This window comes from Chiloscyllium plagiosum, unplaced genomic scaffold, assembly GCF_037043375.1.
Source record: "Chiloscyllium plagiosum isolate Xiang-an unplaced genomic scaffold, Cpla_swu_hap1 HiC_scaffold_12, whole genome shotgun sequence".
Taxonomy (NCBI): domain Eukaryota; kingdom Metazoa; phylum Chordata; class Chondrichthyes; order Orectolobiformes; family Hemiscylliidae; genus Chiloscyllium; species Chiloscyllium plagiosum.
The window spans coordinates 22,974,579-22,997,024 of record NW_028270150.1 but is presented as its reverse complement, the minus strand read 5'-3'; the positions used below and the strand labels follow the sequence as shown (position 1 = coordinate 22,997,024).

Genomic DNA, 22,446 nt, shown 5'->3' with positions numbered 1-22,446 from the left:
GCGCTTCTCCAGCAACACATTTTCAGCTCTGATCTCCAGCATCTGCAGACCTCACTTTCTCCTCCCAGAAGGGGATCAAAGGTTATGGGGAGAAAATGGGAAAAACCTATCAGATATGATTGAATGGTGGAGCAGATTCAATGGGCCAAATGGCCTAATTTCTGTTCCTATGTCTTATGGTTTTATAATCCTGCATTGGCTGAGATTACCATGAAGAACTTTTATCTCAACCTCTCCTCTCACCTGAGATGTGGTGACCCTCAGGTTAAAACATATTCAGTTATATCTCTCTCTAATGGGAGAGCAGCCTTACGGTCTGGTAAGATGATGGCAACTTTACTTTTACTGTTGGGTGTACAGTATGCCAATGGGATTGGCTCCCACTTCCAGACTGAGAAATATTGCATGTGGATTGGAAAGAGTTAATACTGAAGAGTGTCATTTGTACAATCCGATATGATGACGCAATATGGACTTTTGTGCTGAGCAGTTTTGGATCTCAGACAACAAGGTCTAGAATCCAAGTCTCCTTCAATGTACACCAATGTTTCTTACATAAGTGTCCCCTGTGGCTAGTTACTCATGTGCAATAATCCAACTCTTGTTCAGTCATGGTGAGCAGCTGGGCAAACTTCATTCAGCTGCCTCATACAGCTCAATGGGAGTGGTGGATGTCGAAAAATTTTCACAGCGTTTTCAGACTTTGCATCATCGGCTCAGGTAGAGTCAGCTGCTGAAGGAGCTGGAGACTGAGGAACCCGACAGAAGAAATCCTAACAGTGAGATTTCATGGTGAGAATCTGTAGCTAATGCTACAAGCAATCCAGACCCAGTAAGGAATGGGCTGCAGCAAGGGAGTCTTGGACAAGGAGAATTAATTATTCTGAATTACTCCAAGAGAGAGACCATCATGCGGCAATGGTCTGTACGAGCAATTGCAGTCAGAGTTCAGTCAGCTGGGGAAGGAATATCGGAAGCTCACGAGTAAAGTAAGTCCTCGTGGATGAGGGGAAAGGTTAAGGAATGGTGCAATTTACAGGCTGGGTCATGAGTGCAGAATTTCCAGCTTAGGTCGAGCATTGGCACCATTGCAAGTGGGCACGACAAGGTGTGGCTTTGGCATAGGATACCAAGGGCCTCAGCAGTAAGGGGAGGCAATGGCCTAGTGGTATTATCACTGGACTGTTAATCCAGAGACCCAGGTAATGTTCTGGGGATCCGAAATCAAATCCCATCACAGCAGATGGTAGAATTTGAGTTCAGTTAAAAGAAAACAGAATGAAGAGTCTAATGATGACCATGAATCCATTGATAATAGTCAGGAAAAACCCATCTGGTTCATTCATGTCCTTCAGGGAAGGAATCATCCTTGCCTCCTCTAGCTTACATGTGACTCCAGGCACACAGCAATGTGGTTGACTCTTAACTGCCCTCTGGGCAAATAGGAGGGATGGGCAATAAATGCTGGCCTAGCCAGTGACACCCTCATTCTGTGAATGAATTTAAAAAAAGTTAAGAAGAGATTGCAGGCCTGGGAAAGTGACAAAGCCAGAATGAAAGAGAGAAAGGGACAACTTAGAAACCAACAAAGTCCAATGTAAGATGAAAGCTGGGAGACACAGAAACAATCGGCTCAGTGCTAGAGGTTGGGAAAGTAGAAAGTAAAAGAAAATTTTAGTCAGAAGCATGTCACTGCCACAGGAGGTAGGCACCAGGAGGCAAAGCTGCAGCAAAGGAAATAAAATGCCACAAAAGCAATTTAAACCAGATCACAGGCCCAGGGACAGTACAGAGCCAGGATTGGGGCCTAAGAGACATGAAAGCCGAAGCAACCTTGGAGGACACTGGGGAATTCATTAAGACTGCAGAAATAGTGGAAGACCCTGCATGTAAGCTACATTAACAATATGAAGCACTTAGTTAGACTGCAGGGAATGGGAATTATCCATGAACAAGCCATTAAAGTACATCAATAGATTCAAAGACTGTGGAATCTTGCAGAAAAATATAGTTACACAAGTGAGATTGAACCAATGAGGCTGCGAACAGTGAGGGTTGTTCAGTAAAGTCATGATTAGAGCATGATTTGGAGGAGGCGGTGTTGGACTGGGGTGGACAAAGTTAAAAATCACACAATACCAGGTTAGAGTGCAACATGTTTATTTGGAAGCACTAGTTTTCGGAGCATTGCTTCCTCATCAGATGAAGAAGCAGCAATTGTGTGATTAGAGAAGGAATTGTTTATTTAAGCCACAGGCAGTGGAATTCATTCAGTAAAATCATTAAGCAATCAAATTGTTTCTTGAAGTCGTGAATAGTAGTATTCATCTGGTGAATCTACTAAAAAGATAGAAATGCTGCTATTTAGTGGAAAGAAATCCTCTACTTGGCTGCAAAACCCAGGAAAACATTACACAACATTTGGACAGAGAAGCAGCACTCTGATTACTGCAAAATAAAAAGCATTTACCAACAAAAATAAACACCCATAGTAAGAAGGCATAGCATCAGAAACAGTATTACCAGGAAGGTTTATTTACAGATATTGTTCAATTTAACACAGAATCAGATGACTTGGAGAAAACAATTCCTAAGATAGAGTCATAGAGATGTACAACATGGAAACAGATGATTCGGTCCAACTCATCCATGTTGACCAGGTATCCCAAGCCAACCTAATCCCATTTTCCAGCACTTGGCCCATATCCCTCTAAACCCTTCCTAATCATGTACCCATCCAGATGCCTTTTAAATGTTGTAATTGTACCAGCCTCCACCACATCCTCTCGCAGCTCATTCCTAACACTCACCACCCTCTGCGTGAAAAAATAACAGAACAGATTCTCAGCTAAATCAGAAGCTGAACAATTAATACACTTCCAGGTGAATAAGAAAGTTATCATTGCCAATATATGGGAAAAGCAGCAGATATTTTTGAAGCAATATTAAAAGTCTCAATTACTTTAATCTCAGAACAAATCAAATTCTTGAAAGAGCAAGATTTAATGGTAGAGTTCAGTATACAAGGGGATCCATTGATGATTATACATTGATGATCTCTGCAGCTGAGTAGAAAATGCAATTTTGGCACCTCAAACTCAGAATTCATAAGAAATGAAATTGTTGTCTGAATTCCTGATGAGTCTTTGTCAGATTTATTACAAAAGGTAAGATTCTAGAAAAAAAAACAAGAGTGTGGTGCTCCGAGGAGCAGGAAAATCAACATTTTGGGCAAAAGTTCTTCATTAAGATGCTGCCTGACCAGTTATGCTTTTCCAGCACCACACTTTTGGTTCCAATCTCCAGCAGCTGCAGTACTCACTTTCATCTAGAAAAAAATTTCAGATGATGAGTGAAGCAGACGTAGATACCTACATGTTCAATCATTTCAGTAATAACTCTCATACAGGTGAAGGTGAAAGCTGATTCCTCAATGGGGATAGTACATGCAACCATGCTATACTCTGCCACATTGACATAACATCCTGCAGTTATTTTCTTCTGTAAATGAAATGGAAGGGTATCAGTGAGTATGGTTCAATTGTTTGAGTGGTAGAGAGTTGAATGTTTGGTACTATTAAGCTCTAGAATGTGCATGTGAGCCTTCAGCAGTGCTAAGTGTGTGAGGTTTGTGAATAATGAGTCTTGATTGATAACAATATGAGTAGCTGAAAATGTGTTGCTGGACAAACGCAGCAGGTCAGGCAGCATCCAAGGAACAGGAGAATCGACGTTTCGGGCATAAGCCCTTCTTCAGGAATGAGGAAAGTGTGTCCAGCAGGCTAAGATAAAAGGTAGGGAGGAGGGACTTGGGGGAGGGGTGTTGGAAATGCGATAGGTGGAAGGAGGTCAAGGTGAGCGTGATAGGCCGGAGTGGGGTGGGGGGGGAGAGGTCAGGAAGAAGATTGCAGGTTAGGAAGGCGGTGCTGAGTTCGAGGGATTTGACTGAGAGAAGGTGGGGGGAGGGGAAATGAGGAAACTGAAGAAATCTGAGTTCATCCCTTGTGGTAGCGACTGCCTCTTTAATGTCTTGTTTGGAGAGTCTCCTGAGGGAAAGGGACCGCTGATTCTACTTGTGTCCCTCCTGCATTCGAGTGTTCAGCACTGCACCTGAAATGTACGCTCTGTGCCCTGTTGCACTACTATTTTGAGTTTGTTCTGCTTGGCTCTTCTCCAGAGGAAGGACTTGCTGCAGCCAGCATTGAGTGTGGAAGGCACTGTATTTATTTCCAATACACAATAAAAAATTATGTTAACTGAGAACAGTGCCTCACTGCCTCTCCTAGAAAGATTCTGAGATGGTGCATTCTCTACCAATGATCATGAGACAGGCCCTAGATAAAGTATCAAATAATCCTCCAAAGTATACTTTAGAAAGCTTCGTCTTGTGTCCAATCCATTTTTCAGACAGAAGGAAAGTTGTGTGCAGTTTCACTCATTGTTGCCAGAAAGTTCTAGAGGACTGAAAGTGAGCAAGAATAGCTCGTGCTGCAGCAGTTCAAATGGTGAGTAGGATTTGAACTGTAAAGTTGGCAGAGTCTAGATTAGAATGGTGCTGGAAAAGCACAGTAGTTCAGACAGCATCCGAGGAGCAGTAAAATCAATGTTTCGGGCAAAAGCCCTTCATCAGGAGGGCTATTGTAAAGTTGGCAGGCTATTTTACCAGGTACAATGCTATTGGAGGAGCAAAGTACTGCAGATACTGGAATCTGTACTGAAAACACCAAATGCTGGAGATCGCAATGCATCAGGACAGCATTCATGGAGAGACAGCATGTTAACATTTTGAGTCTAGATAACTCTTCATCAGAGCTGAAGTGAAATTTGGAGGTGACTGTCACATCTCTTTGAGGAATGCCTACCGTCAAAAAGTTTAGCTCTTCTTTACACATAAATGCTGTCTCCTCTACAATTCACTTGAGCTCTGACGAAGTCATTAGACTCGAAACATTAGCTTGCTCTCTCTCTATGGATGCTGTCTGACCGTCTGTTATGTTCAGCATTGTTGTTTTCAAATAGTACTATTGGAATTGCATTCAGTATCTAGCTTGCAGATACAAACACACTCCAGCAGATTTTAGCAGAGCTATCGGGTACTGAACTGAGTCTGTTTGTGTAAACCTGTCATGTAGTAATTACATGTTGGCTCCAATGATGGGAAGGCATATGCAATGTAGCAGGTTTGTATAGAGAGTTTCTACTCAACTATTAAGATTTATGATTTAAGAATAGATTAAAAATAAGAACTGTCTGTAAAACTCTGAACCCTGATCTAATTATTTGTTTCCCTCTGAACCCACTTTTACTCCTGATGTAAAGAAAGTAATTTTCTCCAAGGTCTTGAACAGTACTAATTTCTTTAACCTTTCCTTGCGCCATTGTAATGGGACAAACCAAGTAATGGAAGTGACTACATCTGCAGAAGTGTCCAACTGTTTAACTATCCTCACTGGGGCTGATACAACAGATTTTTAAAGGCAATGGTACTTAGAGTCATAGAGTCATACAGCACAGAAACAGATGTTTCGGTCCAACCAGTCCATGCCGAGCATAATCCCAATCTAAACTAGTCTCACCTGCCTGCTCCTGGCCCATATCCTTCCGAACCCTTCCTGTTCATGTACCTATCCAAATGTGTTTTAAACATCGTAATTGTACCCACATCCACCATTCCCTCAGGAAGTGCATTCCACGCGCAAACCACCTTCTATACAAAGAAATTGCCTCTCATGTCTCTTTTAAATCTCTCTCCTCTCACATTAAAAATGTGCCCCCAGGGAAAAGACAACTACGTTTAACTCTACCTAAACCCTCATTATTTTATAAACGTCTTTCAGATCGCCTCTTAACCTCCTATACTCCAGCGAAAAACGTCCCAGTTTATCCAGCCTTTCTTTATGACTCAACCTTTCATATTTGGCAACATCTTGGTAATCTCTTCTGAACCCTCTGCAGTTTGATAATATCCTTCCCGTAACTGGGTGAGCTATTCCAGAAGAGGCCTCACCAATGTCTTGTACGATCTCAACATGACTTCCCAACTCACACTGAGCAATGAAGGCAAGCATGCCAAACACCTTTTTAACCACCTCTATATGTGAGGCAAACGTCAAAGAATTATGTACGTAATGTACTTAACAGGATGTTCCAATGATAAAACAGACCTTTGAATAATGCAAGGAAATTAATATTTCCCTTTCTTTTCAGAGAAAAAACACTGGAGCAAAATATGGGAAAGAGAAGACATCTGATGGAAAAGGTATTTATTTTTATTTCTATATTGACTTAGATAACTGAATTACAAAAAGAAAAGCTCAGAAATCTTGGACGCTTAGTTTTTTCCCTCATTTCATTTTGGGAAGCAATCATTTTCAGAAGACTCAGTGAAGACTGAAGCGACAAATATAATTTAAGATGTTGACAAAGCAAATTCTCATGGTTTACACGGACATAGTACAGAGGAACCTCAATTATCCAGCATTCAATTATCCTAATTTCGGATTATCCAGCAAGATCGCAAGGTCCCGATGCTTGGTTAAACTGTGTTATCTGACATTTGATTATCTGAACATTTGATTATCTGATAAAATACTCCCCGCCCATGTCTTTCAGATAATCGAGTTTCCTCGGTTACATTGTCTGAAAGCAAACGAAATGGAGTATGGTAGGATGGTAGTAATGCCACTGGGCTAGAAGGATAGCAAGGGCATAGAATGTACTTTGGAAGAGGAATTTCAATGCCCATTATGAAGAGTAGCTCAACTGCTAATTGACCTGACCAAATTCTGAAAGATATGTCTTCCAGATAGGACCTGTTGCAGGTGGTGAGTGAACCAACATGTGGAAAAACCCTAATAGATTTTCCTCTCATCAATTTGCAGTGATGGATGCATCCATCTATTTCATACTGTATTGATAGGAACGACCTCTACAGAATCCTTGTAGAGGTAAAGTCCAATCTTGTAGTGGACGCCAACTTCGGTTTGACACTGTCACTGTTCTAAATAGGATGGATTCAAAACAGATTTAGCCATTCAAAACTTAGTAATTATGAGGCACTGTAAGCCATTAACAGTAACAGAATTATACAATCAACCACAAGCTGTAACTTTATAGCCCAGTATATCCCTTACAGTTTACTAAGCATTTGTCATAGGGGTGCAAAGAATTTATTATTATGGAGTAAATGCAGAATATCAGGAAGCATCAGCATGGCTTTGTGAAAATCATGTTTGACTGCCTAACTGGAGCCTTTTAATCTGGATAAAGGGGAACCTATTGTTGTGTTCTTGGATTTCCAAAGGATATGCGATCAGATGCCACATCAAAGCTTATATTAATATGGTAAAACGATCTGTCAGCTAACAAAATTAGGGAGTTGGATAAATGACTAATTTTCAAGTTAGCAGGCAATAACTAGTGGAGTGTCAAAGGATCAATGTCAGGTTCTCAGTTATTTACAATCTGTATCAATAGTTGGATGCAGGTGCTTAATGAACACTAGCCTAATTTGATGATGACTCAGAAATAGATAGGGAAGTTTTTTTTTATTCATTCACAGGATGAGGATGTCACAGGTGAGGTCATCATTTACTGCTAACACCTAATTGTTCTGAGGGCAGTTAGGAGTCAACCGCAGGTGGCACAATGGCTCAGTGGTTAGCACTGCTGCCTCACAGCACCATGGCCCCAGGTTCGATTCCAGCCTCGGCCCATGTCTGCGTGGGTGTCCTCCAGGTCCAAAGATGTGCAGGTCAGGTGAATTGGCCATGCTAAATTGCCCATAGTGTTAGGTGCATTAGTCAGAGGGAAATGGGTCTGGGTGGGTTACTCTTCGGAGGGTCGGTGTGAACTGGTTGGGCCGAAGGGCCCATTTCCACACTGTCGGGAATCTAATCCAAATCTAAAAATCTAATCTAATCACATTGCCGTGGGTCAGGAGCCACATGTAAGCCAGACCAGGTAAGGATGACAGTTTCCTTCCCTAAAGGACATTAGTGAGCCATAGGGGCCTTTCCAACAATTGATAATCAGTTCATGATCATCTTAATTTCAGATGTTTCTTTAAATTGAATTCACATTTCACTGTCTGCCATGGTGGGATTCGAACCTGGGTCCCTAGCATGTGTGTCTAATTAAAAGTTCAATAATAATATCACTAGGTTATTGCCTCCCCTGTAAATTATCAAAAGGACACAAAGAGATACAAAGAAATGTAGATGATTTAAGTGAGTGAGAAGAAATTTTGCAAATGAAGTACAATGTTGGAAAATGTAAACTTGCTTACTTTGCCTGGAAGAATAGAAAATATAATAAGAATGGGGGTGGTTGGGGATGGGGAGGGAGGGGGCCAAGGAATGATGTTTGGTTGTAGAATTTTACAATTCAGAGGGAACGGGTGGTCCCTTTACCTGCTGGCATCAGGTAAAGAAAGTGATTAGGAAAGCAGGTAGGTTGTTAACATTTATTGAAAGGGGAAATTAAAATAAAAGTATTGCCTTGGTTCAACCATATCTGGAGTACTGTATATAGTTTGGGTCTCCTTAATTAAGCAAAATATATATGATTGCATTAGAAAGAGTTCAGAAACGGTTCAGTTAATTGATTACCAGAATGAAGGCCCATCTTATTAAGGCGAGGTTGAACATATTGGGCCAATACCCATTAGAGTTTAGAAGAATAAGAAGTGATCTTATGGAAATCCATAGTTTCAACATATTAATAGGGTGCATACTGAGAGGATGGCTCTCCTTGTGGGAGATTGTAGAAGTTTGGGATGCAGTTTGAAAAGTTAGTGCCTTCTATTTAAGACTGACTTGAAGAGAAATGTTTTCTCTCACATATTGTTAACATTTGGAATTCCTTTCCTCAGAGAGCAGTGAAGATAGTAAACAGTCTTGAGTAATCCCGCAAGAAATTGATCAAGAATGATAGAGGGCAAATTAAAAAAAAGGAGAACATAAAATGTAAGAGTAAACCATTTGGCCCTTTGAGCCTGCACCACGATTCAATGTGGTCATGGTAAATCTTCTACTCAACCTCATGTTTCTACACTAAGGCCAATAATCCCGATGGGGGAGGACTAGGGGGTGACAATGGCTTAGTGGTATTGTTGTTGGACTACTAATCGAGAGACCCAGAGCATATTCTGGGTACCTGGGTTTGAATCCTGTTGCAGCAGATGGTTGAATTTGAATTCAACGGGGAAATCAAATCTGGAATTAAGAGTGTAACGATGACCATGAATCCATTGTTGGAAAAACCCATCTGGTTCACTAATCCCCTTTAGGGAAAGAAGTTGCCATCCTTACCTGGTCTGAGCTCTATGTGATTCCAGACTCACAGCAATGTGGTTGACTCTTAATTGCCGCCTGGAGGTGGACAGTCCATCCTCAGTGGTTGCAGACTCCACCATATGAGTGGAAAGGAAAAGGCTGAAGATTCTACAATCATCTTTAAACAGAAATTATGTGTGAATTATCTGACCTCTTAGGTTCCACAGCAGATCAGGTGCTATTCTTGAGCCTACCTAAGGGTATAACAGCATTGGAAAGGGCACCTTCTCATGGGCAATTGGAAATGGACAATAAATATTGACCTTACCAGTACTGTCCACAATTTGGGATGAATTTTGAAAAGAAGATTATTTTGAAAAGAGTTGCTAGCCCATCAAATACCAAGGTGCATTTCATCCATCCTAGAACAGCTTACAAATTACATAATGATAATGGAGTTGTTCAATGATCATTGCAATCAATGTTTATCAACCAGTTTAGAACAAACCCCCACCCACAAATAGACCGAGCTGCCAGTGGAAACTGGGCAAAATTTGTGTGCCTGACACTGTTGGTATGAAGAAGGTGCTGAGATTCAGGCAGTCTCGGGGAGTAGCATCATCCTGCTTCTGCTGATCAGGCAGCTTTAAAATCCATCAATATTTCACACGAGGCTTCAGTAATTTGGAAGATCAATTTACAACTTCACTGTGATGTCCCAAAGATGATCCCCACTGCATCTTTTGTTTTTGTTAATAAAAGCTTTAGTCTTGACTCTTTGACTCCCATCTTTACTTTCCACCTTCATTTGCCTGTTTCAATGTGGAAAAAAAACCTTATATTTAATCACGTTGAAACCCCGGTTATTACCTTCATTAAAAAGAAACAAACTAGACTGAGTGTATAATCAGTCACTCAACCTAAAATATTGGATCCTTTTTTGTTTTTCTGTCCTCTCTTTCCACCTCAGCTTCTCCTCCCTTGATGAAGTTGACACCTTGCTGTGATTTGACATTCTGCTCCTTGGAGACATATTACACTGGATGTAAAGTCAATGCACACTTCAGACTAGACATAAAGTGCCAATACAATGTCAACCAGGGAGATAGCAGAGGGGAGTTCAACTACTGCCTTCCCTCCCCACCACCAGTGTCTCCATGTATGCACTGCTAGCACGGATTGAGCAATTGCATTCTTAATTTCTTTTAAGTAGAAGATTGCTGAAAGGCAAGGACAGGGTTTGTGAGCAGTGCCCTCTCAATTCGCAGCGTTTATTTGGAAACAATGTTAAAGAGGAAACAGATTAAAGAATAAAATCTGGCATCTTTTTCCTTGTCTCAATCCTCACACGCCATCTTATTCAGTTTCTGGTGAAGTAAACTTCAGAGAAGAACCTCTTCATTCAGAGTTGTGAATCTGTAGAATTCTCTGCCCAGTGAAGCAGTTGAGGCCACCTCGTTGAATGTTTTTAAGGCAAAGATAGATATATTTTCGAACAGTGAAAGAATTAAGGGTTATGGCAAGTGGCAGGGGTTGGGGGGTGGGGGTGGGGAAGGTTGTGTAAGTGGAGCTCAGTCCACGCAAAGATCAGCTATGGTCTTACAGAATGGGGCCAGATGACCTATTTTTGATCCTATCTCTTGTACTGTCATGGAGTCCTTCAGCATGGAAACAGGCCCTACAGCCCAAACTGGTCAATGCCGACCAAAGTCCATCAACACTAATCCCCTTTCCCTGCACTTGGCCCATATCCTTCTAATCCTTTCCTATCCATGTATTTGTCCAAATGCCTGTTAACTGTTGTTAATGCACCTGCCTTAACCACTTTGTCTGGCAGCTCATTCCATATAAATACCACCCTCTGTGTAAAAAACGTTGACCCTCAGGTTTCCTTTTATTCTTTCTCCTCTAACCTTAAACTGATGCCCTCTTTTGCTCACTTCCCCTACCCTGGGAAAAAGACTGAGTGCATTCACACAATCTATGCCTGTCATGATCTTATACACTTCTATAAGGCCCACCTCCCCCACCCCCTCAGTCTCCTACCCTCAAAAGAAAAAAGTGTTATTGTCGAGAGTGTGGTGCTGGAAAAGCACAGCAAGTCAGGCAGCATCTGAGGAGCAGGAGAATCGACATTTCGGGATAAACCATTTCATCAGGAAGGGCTTATGCTCGAAACGTCGATTTTCCTGCTCCTCGGATGCTGCCTGACCTGCTGTGCTTTTCCAGCACCACACTCTCGACTCTGGTCTCCAACATCTGCAGTCCTCACTTCCTCCTAGAAAAAAAGATTTAGCTTGTCCAACCTCTTCCTATAACTCAGACCCTTGAGTCCTTATGTTCTTATGTTCTCAGTTAATATATTCAGAAAAAGATGGAAATCAGCTCACTATATGATAGTAATGGCAGTAACACAGCAACATGAGAATTTAATATTAAATTTAATAATATCTTGACAGATCACTGGATGGCTGAGGGGTTTAGGTCGTAAGAATAGTTGTGAAATGAACATTTTTGCAATTCTGGGTAAGACTAACGTAACACAGGAGACAAAATGGTTTCAATACATTGCAGTTGAAGGATGGTTCAAGGTCAGATAAGTAAGGCTATTTCTGCATAAGATAGAGAATATTCTCCAGTGATTGGAAGATGATGATGATGATGAAGTTATTATAGGAATCCTCAGCCCTGGGACTTGATGGCACCTATATTCAGAATGCCGAAGGGGAATGTTAAGGAAAAACAAATGAAGAAAATATTGCAACTGTGAATAGAAACATCATAGTTTGAAGCTGTAAGATGTATATCACAGGGATGACACATCTCCTTCATCCCAAGGCAATAAATTCCAAGCCTCCCAATGCAGCAGAACTTTATTCAACACATGGAAATTAATTCGCCGAATCAATACTTTTAGTGCAGGCAACTGATGAGCAGACAGACTCTGCCTGTCAAAAATCAGACATTAGAGATTGATTATATATCTGTACCTTGTTGTAAACAACTCAAGATTGGGTTTTCCACATCCTGTTGCTTCGCAGTGTTCAGGTGCAAAAATAATGACAATGGATAATGGTGGAGCTTCCAGCTTGTTAATTATGCCCTTCACAGCATATTGCTGAAGGCTGTCCAAATCTGGATCAGGAGTCATTCCTGGATTAGGAACACACAAATAAGTAACCTAATGGTATTTTAAAGCTCCATTGGCAGCATTGAGCTGAAGTGAATGCAGTTGCATGGCCTTAGAAAATATGCTCTGTTTGAGGCCTGTCAGCTCTTAAAGGGATTCTGGAAGGTAAAGTCGGGAATCTTTCATGCTTTTCCTCGTCACACCCACACCTTCTCTCATTCACCACCTCACTTCTTCTACCGATCATTTTCCCATCCCTCTCCTCATTATTCTCCTGTTCTTATTAAAATCCCTCGAAATGCTACATCACTGTTCCCTTACTCTCTCATCATCACTGTTCCTCTCATCACTGTCCCCCTTCGCATCACTGTCCCCTCCTCATCACTGTACCCCTCCCCATCACTGTCCCCTCCTCATCACTGTTCCTCTCATCACTGTCCCCCTTCGCATCACTGTCCCCTCCTCATCACTGTACCCCTCCCCATCACTGCCCCCTCCCCATCACTGTCCCCCTCCCCATCACTGTCCTCCCTCCGCATCACTGTCCCCCTCCTCATCACTGTCTGCTCCTCATCACTGTCCCCCTCCCCATCACTGTCCTCCCTCCCCATCACTGTACCCCTCTCCATCACTGTCCCCTCCCCATCACTGTCCCCTCCTCATCACTGTCCCCCTCCCCATCACTGTCCCCCTCCTCATCACTGTCCCCCTCCCCATCACTGTCCTCCCTCCCCATCACTGTCCCCCTCCCCATCACTGTCCCCTCCTCATCACTCTCCCCCTCCTCATCACTGTCCCCCTCCCCATCACTGTCCCCCTCCCCATCACTGTCCCCCTCCCCATCACTGTGCTCCCTCCCCATCACTGACCCCCTCCCCATCACTGTCTCCTCCCCATCACTGTCCCCTCCTCATCACTGTCCCCCTCCCCATCACTGTCCTCTCCTCATCACTGTCCCCTCCTCACCACTGTCCTCTCCTCCTCAGTCTCCCTCATCATCATTATCCCCTCCTCATCACTGTCCCCTCCTCATCACTGTCATCCCTCCCCATCACTGTCCCCTCCCCATCACTGTCTCCCTCCCCATCACTATCCCCTCCTCATCACTGTCCCCTCCCCATCACTGTCCCGTCCTCATCACTGTCTCCCCCCCCATCACTGTCCACTCCTCATCACTGTCCCCTCTTCATCACTGTCCCCCTCCCCATCACTGTCCCCCTCCTCATCACCGTCTCACTCTTCACCACTGTTCCCCTCCCCATCACTGTCCCCTCCTCATCAATGCCCCCTCCTCATCACTGTTCCCCTCATCACTGTCCCCTCCTCATCACTGTCCCCCTCCCCATCACTGTCCCCTCCTCATCACTGTTCCCCTCATCACTGTCCCCTATCATCACTGTCCTCTCCACATCACTGTCCCCTCCCCATCACTGTCCCCTCCTCATCACTGTCCCCTCCTCATCACTGTCCCCCTCCCCATCACTGTCCTCCCTCCCCATCACTGTCCCCCTCCCCATCACTGTCCCCTCCCCATCACTGTCCACTCCTCATCACTGTCACCCCTCCCCATTACTGACCCCCTTCTCCTCACTGTCCCTCATCACCACTGTCCTCCCCTCCTCAGTCTCCCTCCTCATCATTATCCCCTCCCCATCACTGTCCCCCTCCCCATCACTGTCCCCCTCCCCATCACTGTCCCCTCCTCATCATTGTTCCCCTCATCACTGTCCCCTATCATCACTGTCCTCTCCACATCACTGTCCCCTCCCCATCACTGTCCCCTCCTCATCACTGTCCCCTCCTCATCACTGTCCCCCTCCCCATCACTGTCCTCCCTCCCCATCACTGTCCCCCTCCCCATCACTGTCCCCTCCCCATCACTGTCCACTCCTCATCACTGTCACCCCTCCCCATTACTGACCCCCTTCTCCTCACTGTCCCTCATCACCACTGTCCTCCCCTCCTCAGTCTCCCTCCTCATCATTATCCCCTCCCCATCACTGTCCCCCTCCCCATCACTGTCCCCCTCCCCATCACTGTCCCCTCCCCATCACTGCCCCCTCCCCATCACTGTCCAGTCCTCATCACTGACCCCCTCCCTATCACTGTCCCCTCCTCATCACTGTCTCCCTCTCCATCACTGTCCCCCTCCTCATCACTGTCCCCTTCTCATCACTGTCCCCCCCTCCATCACTGTCCCCTCATCATCACTGTCCACCTCCCCATCACTGTCCCCTCCCCATCACTGTCCCCCTCCCCATCACTGTCCCCTCCTCATCACTGTCCCCTCCTCTTCATTGTACTCCTCCCCATCACCGTCCCCTCCTCATCAGTCTCCCTCCTCATCACTGTCCCCCTCCCCAGCACTGTCCCCTCCCCATCACTGTCCCCCTCCCCATCACTGTCCCCTCCTCATCACTGTCCCCCTCCCCATCACTGACCCCACCCCAACACTGTCCCCTCCTCATCACTGTTCCCCTCATCACTGTCTCCCTCCTCAGCACTGTCCCCTCCTCATCAGTCTCCCTCCTCATCACTGTCCCCTCCCCATCACTGCCTCCCTCCCCATCACTGTCCCCTCCCCATCACTGCCTCCCTCCCCATCACTGTCCCCTCCTCATCACTGTCCCCCTCCCCATCACTGTCCCCTCCCCATCACTCTCCCCCTCCTCATCACTGTCCCCTTATCGTCACTGACCCCACCCCATCACCGTCCGCTCCACATCAGTCTCCCTCCTCATCACTGTCCCCTCCCTATCACTGTCCCCTCCTCATCACTGTCCTCCCTCCCCATCACTGTCGCCTCCCCAACACTGTCCCCTCCTCATCACTGTCCCCTCCCCATCACTGCCCCGTCCTCATCACTGTCCCCTCCTCATCACTGTCCCCTCCCCATCACTGTCCCCCTCCCCATCACTGTCCCCTCCTCATCAGTGTCCTCCCTCCCCATCACTGTCGCCTCCCCAACACTGTCCCCTCCTCATCACTGTCCCCTCACCATCACTGTCCCCTCCTCATCACTGTCATCCCTCCCCATCACTGTCCCCTCCCCAATCACAGTCTCCCTCCCCATCACTGTCCCCTCCTCATCACTGTCTCCCTCATCACTGTCTCCCTCCTCAGCACTGTCCCCTCCTCATCACTGTCCCCCTCCCCATTACTGTCCCCTCCTCATCACTGTTCCCCTCATCACTGTCCCCTCCTCATTACTGTCCCCTCCTCATCACAGTTCTCCCTCCACATCACTGTCCCCCTCCCCATCACTGTCCTCCCTCCCCATCACTGTCGCCGCCTCATCACTGTCCCCCTCCCCATCACTGTCCCCCTCCTCATCACTGTCCCCTCCTCATCACAGTCCTCCCTCCACATCACTGTCCCCCTCCCCATCACTGTCCTCCCTCCCCATCACTGTCCCCTCATCATCACTGTCCCCTCATCATCACTGTCCCCACCCCATCACTGTACCCCTCCCCATCACCGTCTCACTCCTCACCACTGTCCCCCTCCCCATCACTGTCCTCCCTCCCCATCAGTGTCCCCTCATCATCACTGTCCCCTCATCATCACTGTCCCCTCCCCATCACTGTACCCCTCCCCATCGCTGTCTCACTCCTCACCACTGTCCCCCTCCCCATCACTGTCCCCTCCTCATCACTGTTCCCCTCATCACTGTCCCCTATCATCACTGTCCTCTCCTCATCACTGTCCCCTCCCCATCACTGTCCCCTCCTCATCACTGTCCCCCTCCTAATCACTGTCCCCCTCCCCATCACTATCCCCTCCTCATCACTGTTCCCCTCATCACTGTCCCCTATCGTTACTGTCCTCTCCTCATCACTGTCCTCTCCCCATCACTGTCCCCTCCTAATCACTGTCCCCTCCTAATCACTGTCCCCCTCCCCATCACTGTCCCCCTCCTCATCACTGTCGCCTCTTCATCACTGTCCCCCTCCCTATCACTGTCCCCCTCCCCATCACTGTCCCCTCCGCATCACTGTCTCCCTCCCCATCACTATCCCCTCCTCATCACTGTCCCCTCCCCATCACTGTCCCGTCCTCATCACTGTCTCCCCCCCCATCACTGTCCACTCCTCATCACTGTCCCCTCTTCATCACTGTCCCCCTCCCCATCACTGTCCCCCTCCCCATCACCGTCTCACTCTTCACCACTGTTCCCCTCCCCATCACTGTCCCCTCCTCATCAATGCCCCCTCCTCATCACTGTTCCCCTCATCACTGTCCCCTCCTCATCACTGTCCCCCTCCCCATCACTGTCCCCACCTCATCACTGTTCCCCTCATCACTGTCCCCTATCATCACTGTCCTCTCCACATCACTGTCCCCTCCCCATCACTGTCCCCTCCTCATCACTGTCCCCTCCTCATCACTGTCCCCCTCCCCATCACTGTCCTCCCTCCCCATCACTGTCCCCCTCCCCATCACTGTCCCCTCCCCATCACTGTCCACTCCTCATCACTGTCACCCCTCCCCATTACTGACCCCCTTCTCCTCACTGTCCCTCATCACCACTGTCCTCCCCTCCTCAGTCTCCCTCCTCATCATTATCCCCTCCCCATCACTGTCCCCCTCCCCATCACTGTCCCCCTCCCCATCACTGTCCCCTCCCCATCACTGCCCCCTCCCCATCACTGTCCAGTCCTCATCACTGACCCCCTCCCTATCACTGTCCCCTCCTCATCACTGTCTCCCTCTCCATCACTGTCCCCCTCCTCATCACTGTCCCCTTCTCATCACTGTCCCCCCCTCCATCACTGTCCCCTCATCATCACTGTCCACCTCCCCATCACTGTCCCCTCCCCATCACTGTCCCCCTCCCCATCACTGTCCCCTCCTCATCACTGTCCCCTCCTCTTCATTGTCCCCCTCCCCATCACCGTCCCCTCCTCATCAGTCTCCCTCCTCATCACTGTCCCCCTCCCCAGCACTGTCCCCTCCCCATCACTGTCCCCCTCCCCATCACTGTCCCCTCCTCATCACTGTCCCCCTCCCCATTACTGTCCCCTCCTCATCACTGTTCCCCTCATCACTGTCCCCTCCTCATTACTGTCCCCTCCTCATCACAGTTCTCCCTCCACATCACTGTCCCCCTCCCCATCACTGTCCTCCCTCCCCATCACTGTCGCCGCCTCATCACTGTCCCCCTCCCCATCACTGTCCCCCTCCTCATCACTGTCCCCTCCTCATCACAGTCCTCCCTCCACATCACTGTCCCCCTCCCCATCACTGTCCTCCCTCCCCATCACTGTCCCCTCATCATCACTGTCCCCTCATCATCACTGTCCCCACCCCATCACTGTACCCCTCCCCATCACCGTCTCACTCCTCACCACTGTCCCCCTCCCCATCACTGTCCTCCCTCCCCATCAGTGTCCCCTCATCATCACTGTCCCCTCATCATCACTGTCCCCTCCCCATCACTGTACCCCTCCCCATCGCTGTCTCACTCCTCACCACTGTCCCCCTCCCCATCACTGTCCCCTCCTCATCACTGTTCCCCTCATCACTGTCCCCTATCATCACTGTCCTCTCCTCATCACTGTCCCCTCCCCATCACTGTCCCCTCCTCATCACTGTCCCCCTCCTAATCACTGTCCCCCTCCCCATCACTATCCCCTCCCCATCACTGTCCCCCTCCCCATCACTGTCCCCTCCTCATCACTGTCCCCTCCTCTTCATTGTCCCCCTCCCCATCACCGTCCCCTCCTCATCAGTCTCCCTCCTCATCACTGTCCCCCTCCCCAGCACTGTCCCCTCCCCATCACTGTCCCCCTCCCCATCACTGTCCCCTCCTCATCACTGTCCCCCTCCCCATCACTGACCCCACCCCAACACTGTCCCCTCCTCATCACTGTTCCCCTCATCACTGTCTCCCTCCTCAGCACTGTCCCCTCCTCATCAGTCTCCCTCCTCATCACTGTCCCCTCCCCATCACTGCCTCCCTCCCCATCACTGTCCCCTCCCCATCACTGCCTCCCTCCCCATCACTGTCCCCTCCTCATCACTGTCCCCCTCCCCATCACTGTCCCCTCCCCATCACTCTCCCCCTCCTCATCACTGTCCCCTTATCGTCACTGACCCCACCCCATCACCGTCCGCTCCACATCAGTCTCCCTCCTCATCACTGTCCCCTCCCCATCACTGTCCCCTCCTCATCACTGTCCTCCCTCCCCATCACTGTCGCCTCCCCAACACTGTCCCCTCCTCATCACTGTCCCCTCCCCATCACTGCCCCGTCCTCATCACTGTCCCCTCCTCATCACTGTCCCCTCCCCATCACTGTCCCCCTCCCCATCACTGTCCCCTCCTCATCAGTGTCCTCCCTCCCCATCACTGTCGCCTCCCCAACACTGTCCCCTCCTCATCACTGTCCCCTCACCATCACTGTCCCCTCCTCATCACTGTCATCCCTCCCCATCACTGTCCCCTCCCCAATCACAGTCTCCCTCCCCATCACTGTCCCCTCCTCATCACTGTCTCCCTCATCACTGTCTCCCTCCTCAGCACTGTCCCCTCCTCATCACTGTCCCCCTCCCCATTACTGTCCCCTCCACATCACTGTTCCCCTCATCACTGTCCCCTCCTCATTACTGTCCCCTCCTCATCACAGTACTCCCTCCACATCACTGTCCCCCTCCCCAACACTGTCCTCCCTCCCCATCACTGTCGCCGCCTCATCACTGTCCCCCTCCCCATCACTGTCCCCCTCCTCATCACTGTCCCCTCCTCATCACAGTCCTCCCTCCACATCACTGTCCCCCTCCCCATCACTGTCCTCCCTCCCCATCACTGTCCCCTCATCATCACTGTCCCCTCATCATCACTGTCCCCACCCCATCACTGTACCCCTCCCCATCACCGTCTCACTCCTCACCACTGTCCCCCTCCCCATCACTGTCCCCTCCTCATCACTGTTCCCCTCATCACTGTCCCCTATCATCACTGTCCTCTCCTCATCACTGTCCCCTCCCCATCACTGTCCCCTCCTCATCACTGTCCCCCTCCTAATCACTGTCCCCCTCCCCATCACTATCCCCTCCTCATCACTGTTCCCCTCATCACTGTCCCCTATCGTTACTGTCCTCTCCTCATCACTGTCCTCTCCCCATCACTGTCCCCTCCTAATCACTGTCCCCTCCTAATCACTGTCCCCCTCCCCATCACTGTCCCCCTCCTCATCACTGTCGCCTCTTCATCACTGTCCCCCTCCCTATCACTGTCCCCCTCCCCATCACTGTCCCCTCCTCATCACTGTCCCCCTCCCCATCACTGATTCACTCCTCACTACTGTCCCCCTCCCCATTCACTGTCCCCCTCCCCATCACCGTCTTACTCCTCAACACTGTCCCCCTCTCTATCACTGTCCCCCTCCTCATCACTGTCTCCTCCTCATCACTGTCCCCCTCCCCATTACTGTCCCCTCTTCATCAGTCTCCCTCCCCATCATTGTCCCCCTCCCCATCACTGTCCCCTCCCCATCACTGTCCTCTCCTCATCACTGTCCTCCCTCCTCATCACTGTCCTCTCCCCATTCCTGTCCCCTCCTCATCACTTCCTCCCTTTCCATCACTGTTCCCTTCTCATCACTGTCTCCCTTCCCATCACTGTCTCCCTCCCCATCACTGTCCCCTCCTTATCACTGTCCTCCCTCCCCATCACTGTCCCCTCCCCATCACTGTCCCCTCCTCATCACTGTCCCCCTCCCTATCACCGTCTCCCTCCTCATCACTGTCTCCCTCCTCATCACTGTCCCCTCCTCATCACTGTCCCCCTCCCCATCACCGTCTCACTCCTCACCACTGTCCTCCTCCTCATCACTGTCCCCTCCTCATCACTGTCCTCCCTCTCCATCACTGTCCCTCTCCTCATCACTGTCCCCCTCCCCATCACTGTCCCCCTCCCCGTCTCTGTCTCCCTCATCATCACTGTCCCCCCGTTTCTGTCCCCCTCCCCATTACTGTCCCCTCCTCCTCATTGTCTACGTCCTCTCTCCTCATCACTGTCCCCTTCTTCATCACTGTCCCTTTCCCCATCACTGTTCCCTTCCCCATAACTATTCCCTCATCCCTCTTAATCAATTTGTCTCTCTTCATCGCTGTACCTTTCTCCATCACTGCACTCTCCCTATAACTGTTCCCCTCCCATCATCATTCCTATTTCCACCACTGAATCGCTCCCCATCATTATCTCCTTCTCCAACACTGTTTCCCTCCCCACCACTGTCTCCCTCTCCATCACTGTCACCCTCTCCAGCACTGCCTCACTCTCCATCACTGACTTCCTCCCACCACTGTCTCCCTCTCCAGCACTGCCTCCCTCTCCATCATTGTATTCCTGTCCATCACTGTTCGTCCTTCTCTCACTGTTTCCCTTTCCCTCATTGTTCCCCTTTCCTATATTGTTCCCTTCTCTATCACTATTCCCCTTTCCATCGCTGTTCTTGCCTTGTTCCACCCCAGTACTGCCCTTCTTTCTCCAAACCTCTATCACCACCCTCTCCCCCTTCCAATCATCCTTTCCCTCCTCTGCCAATCACAGACTTCTCCCAATCCCTACCATTCACCTCTATCCATCACTATCACTCGACCCTTCCCCATCACTGACCGTCTCAGATTACTGTGGGGACATTCTCACCATCACTCGCACTCCCTTGGCTGTTAATGACCAAGCCCTCTGCCTCTCCGCAAAGAAATTCCTTGTTTGAATTTTTTGTCCCCTCCCTCCTGATCATATACTCTTTCACCCAATCTCCACCATTCCCCATTTCGTCCACTCCCCTTTTTGGACCACTCTATGGGTGAAACCAATGGGCCATCTGGCTATGTTCATCTTGCCAATCTCGTGCAATGAGGAATCCATTAGCAGGTACCAGTGCCCTCAGACCTTTGGCCCTGCTTCCTCCTCTTCATCCCTCCTCATCCCAGTCAAAGGATCATGGAGGGCTCCCTAGTGAAAATCAATGCCCCGAGGAGAGGAGGGTGCTGGGTTGGAATGCTGCCAGAATGGATGTAAAGCAACCAAAGGTGATCGCACACTTTTCTTAAATAAGACAGAAATTGCTAGGGAAACTCAGCAGACCTGTCAGCATCGGTGAAGAGAAAGCAGAGTTAATGTTAAGAGTGCAGTGATCCTTCTTCCTAACTGGACCCAAAGCATTAACTCTACTTTCTCTCCACAATATCTGCCAGACCTTCTGAGTTTCTCTGGCCCTTTCTTGTTTTGGTTTCAGACTTCAAGCACCCACAGTTCTACATTGCGTTTCACACACTCTTTTTGTTTTGTAGACGCAGCCAGAGCTTCGAAGGAGGATGCCGAGGAATTTGACATAGACCTGGATGCCCCTGAGACAGAGAAGGCTGCTGTCGCCATACAAAGTCAGTTCAGAAAATTCCAGAAGAAAAAGCAGGACCCTTCTTAGGCTTTCCGTTGGGTGCTGAGAAAAACAGCACACAACAGGTCAACTCACTCATAGCTGTCTTCTATTGGTGCATGCAGAAAAGGAAACACCGTTAGTGTGTGCGTATTGAATAAATTCCCGAAAATTCTTATGTAATACTACCCTTAGCCATTCACTTGTAACCTGTTCCTATTATTATTCATACCTTAATAAAGTCAGTATTGTACCTGACACATTTCCAGTAATCTTCCTTCTCAAAGCTACAATCAGAATCTGAAAGTAGTAGCACAGCAAATTTACTTGCCAATTTTCTCCCTCTTCTGAAGGTGCTGACCACTGCTGGAATGTCACTCCAAAGGGTAGCTTGCTACTTCATGACCAGGGACCAAACCTCACTTGTGAATTTATGCAGGTTAATGCGGAAACACTCATCAGCAATGTCATACAGGAAGCATTAGAGGAGTAGGAATGCTTGAAAGTGGATAAGTTGCCAGGGCTGGATGGATTGTTCCCTGGGATGTTGAAAGAGATCAAGAAGGAAATAAGAGATGCTCTGAGGATTATTTTCCAATCTTCCCCAACGCAGGTGAGGTGCTGGAGGACTGGAGGAATGTCAATGTGATTCC

General features: G+C 48.3%; 1 protein-coding gene across 1 annotated transcript in view; it reads left to right on the top strand.

Moving 5' to 3' along the window:
* LOC122555392 (calmodulin regulator protein PCP4-like) overlaps positions 1-22,051 on the top strand; it is a 143,403-nt gene extending 121,352 nt beyond the window's left edge. Inside the window, exons 2-3 of the mRNA XM_043701362.2 lie at positions 6,208-6,259; positions 21,708-22,051. Coding sequence (XP_043557297.1) covers positions 6,208-6,259; positions 21,708-21,841 — 186 coding nt within the window. The 3' untranslated portion in view covers positions 21,842-22,051. The remainder of the gene's footprint in view (positions 1-6,207; positions 6,260-21,707) is intronic.
* Positions 22,052-22,446: the final 395 nt, after the last annotated feature.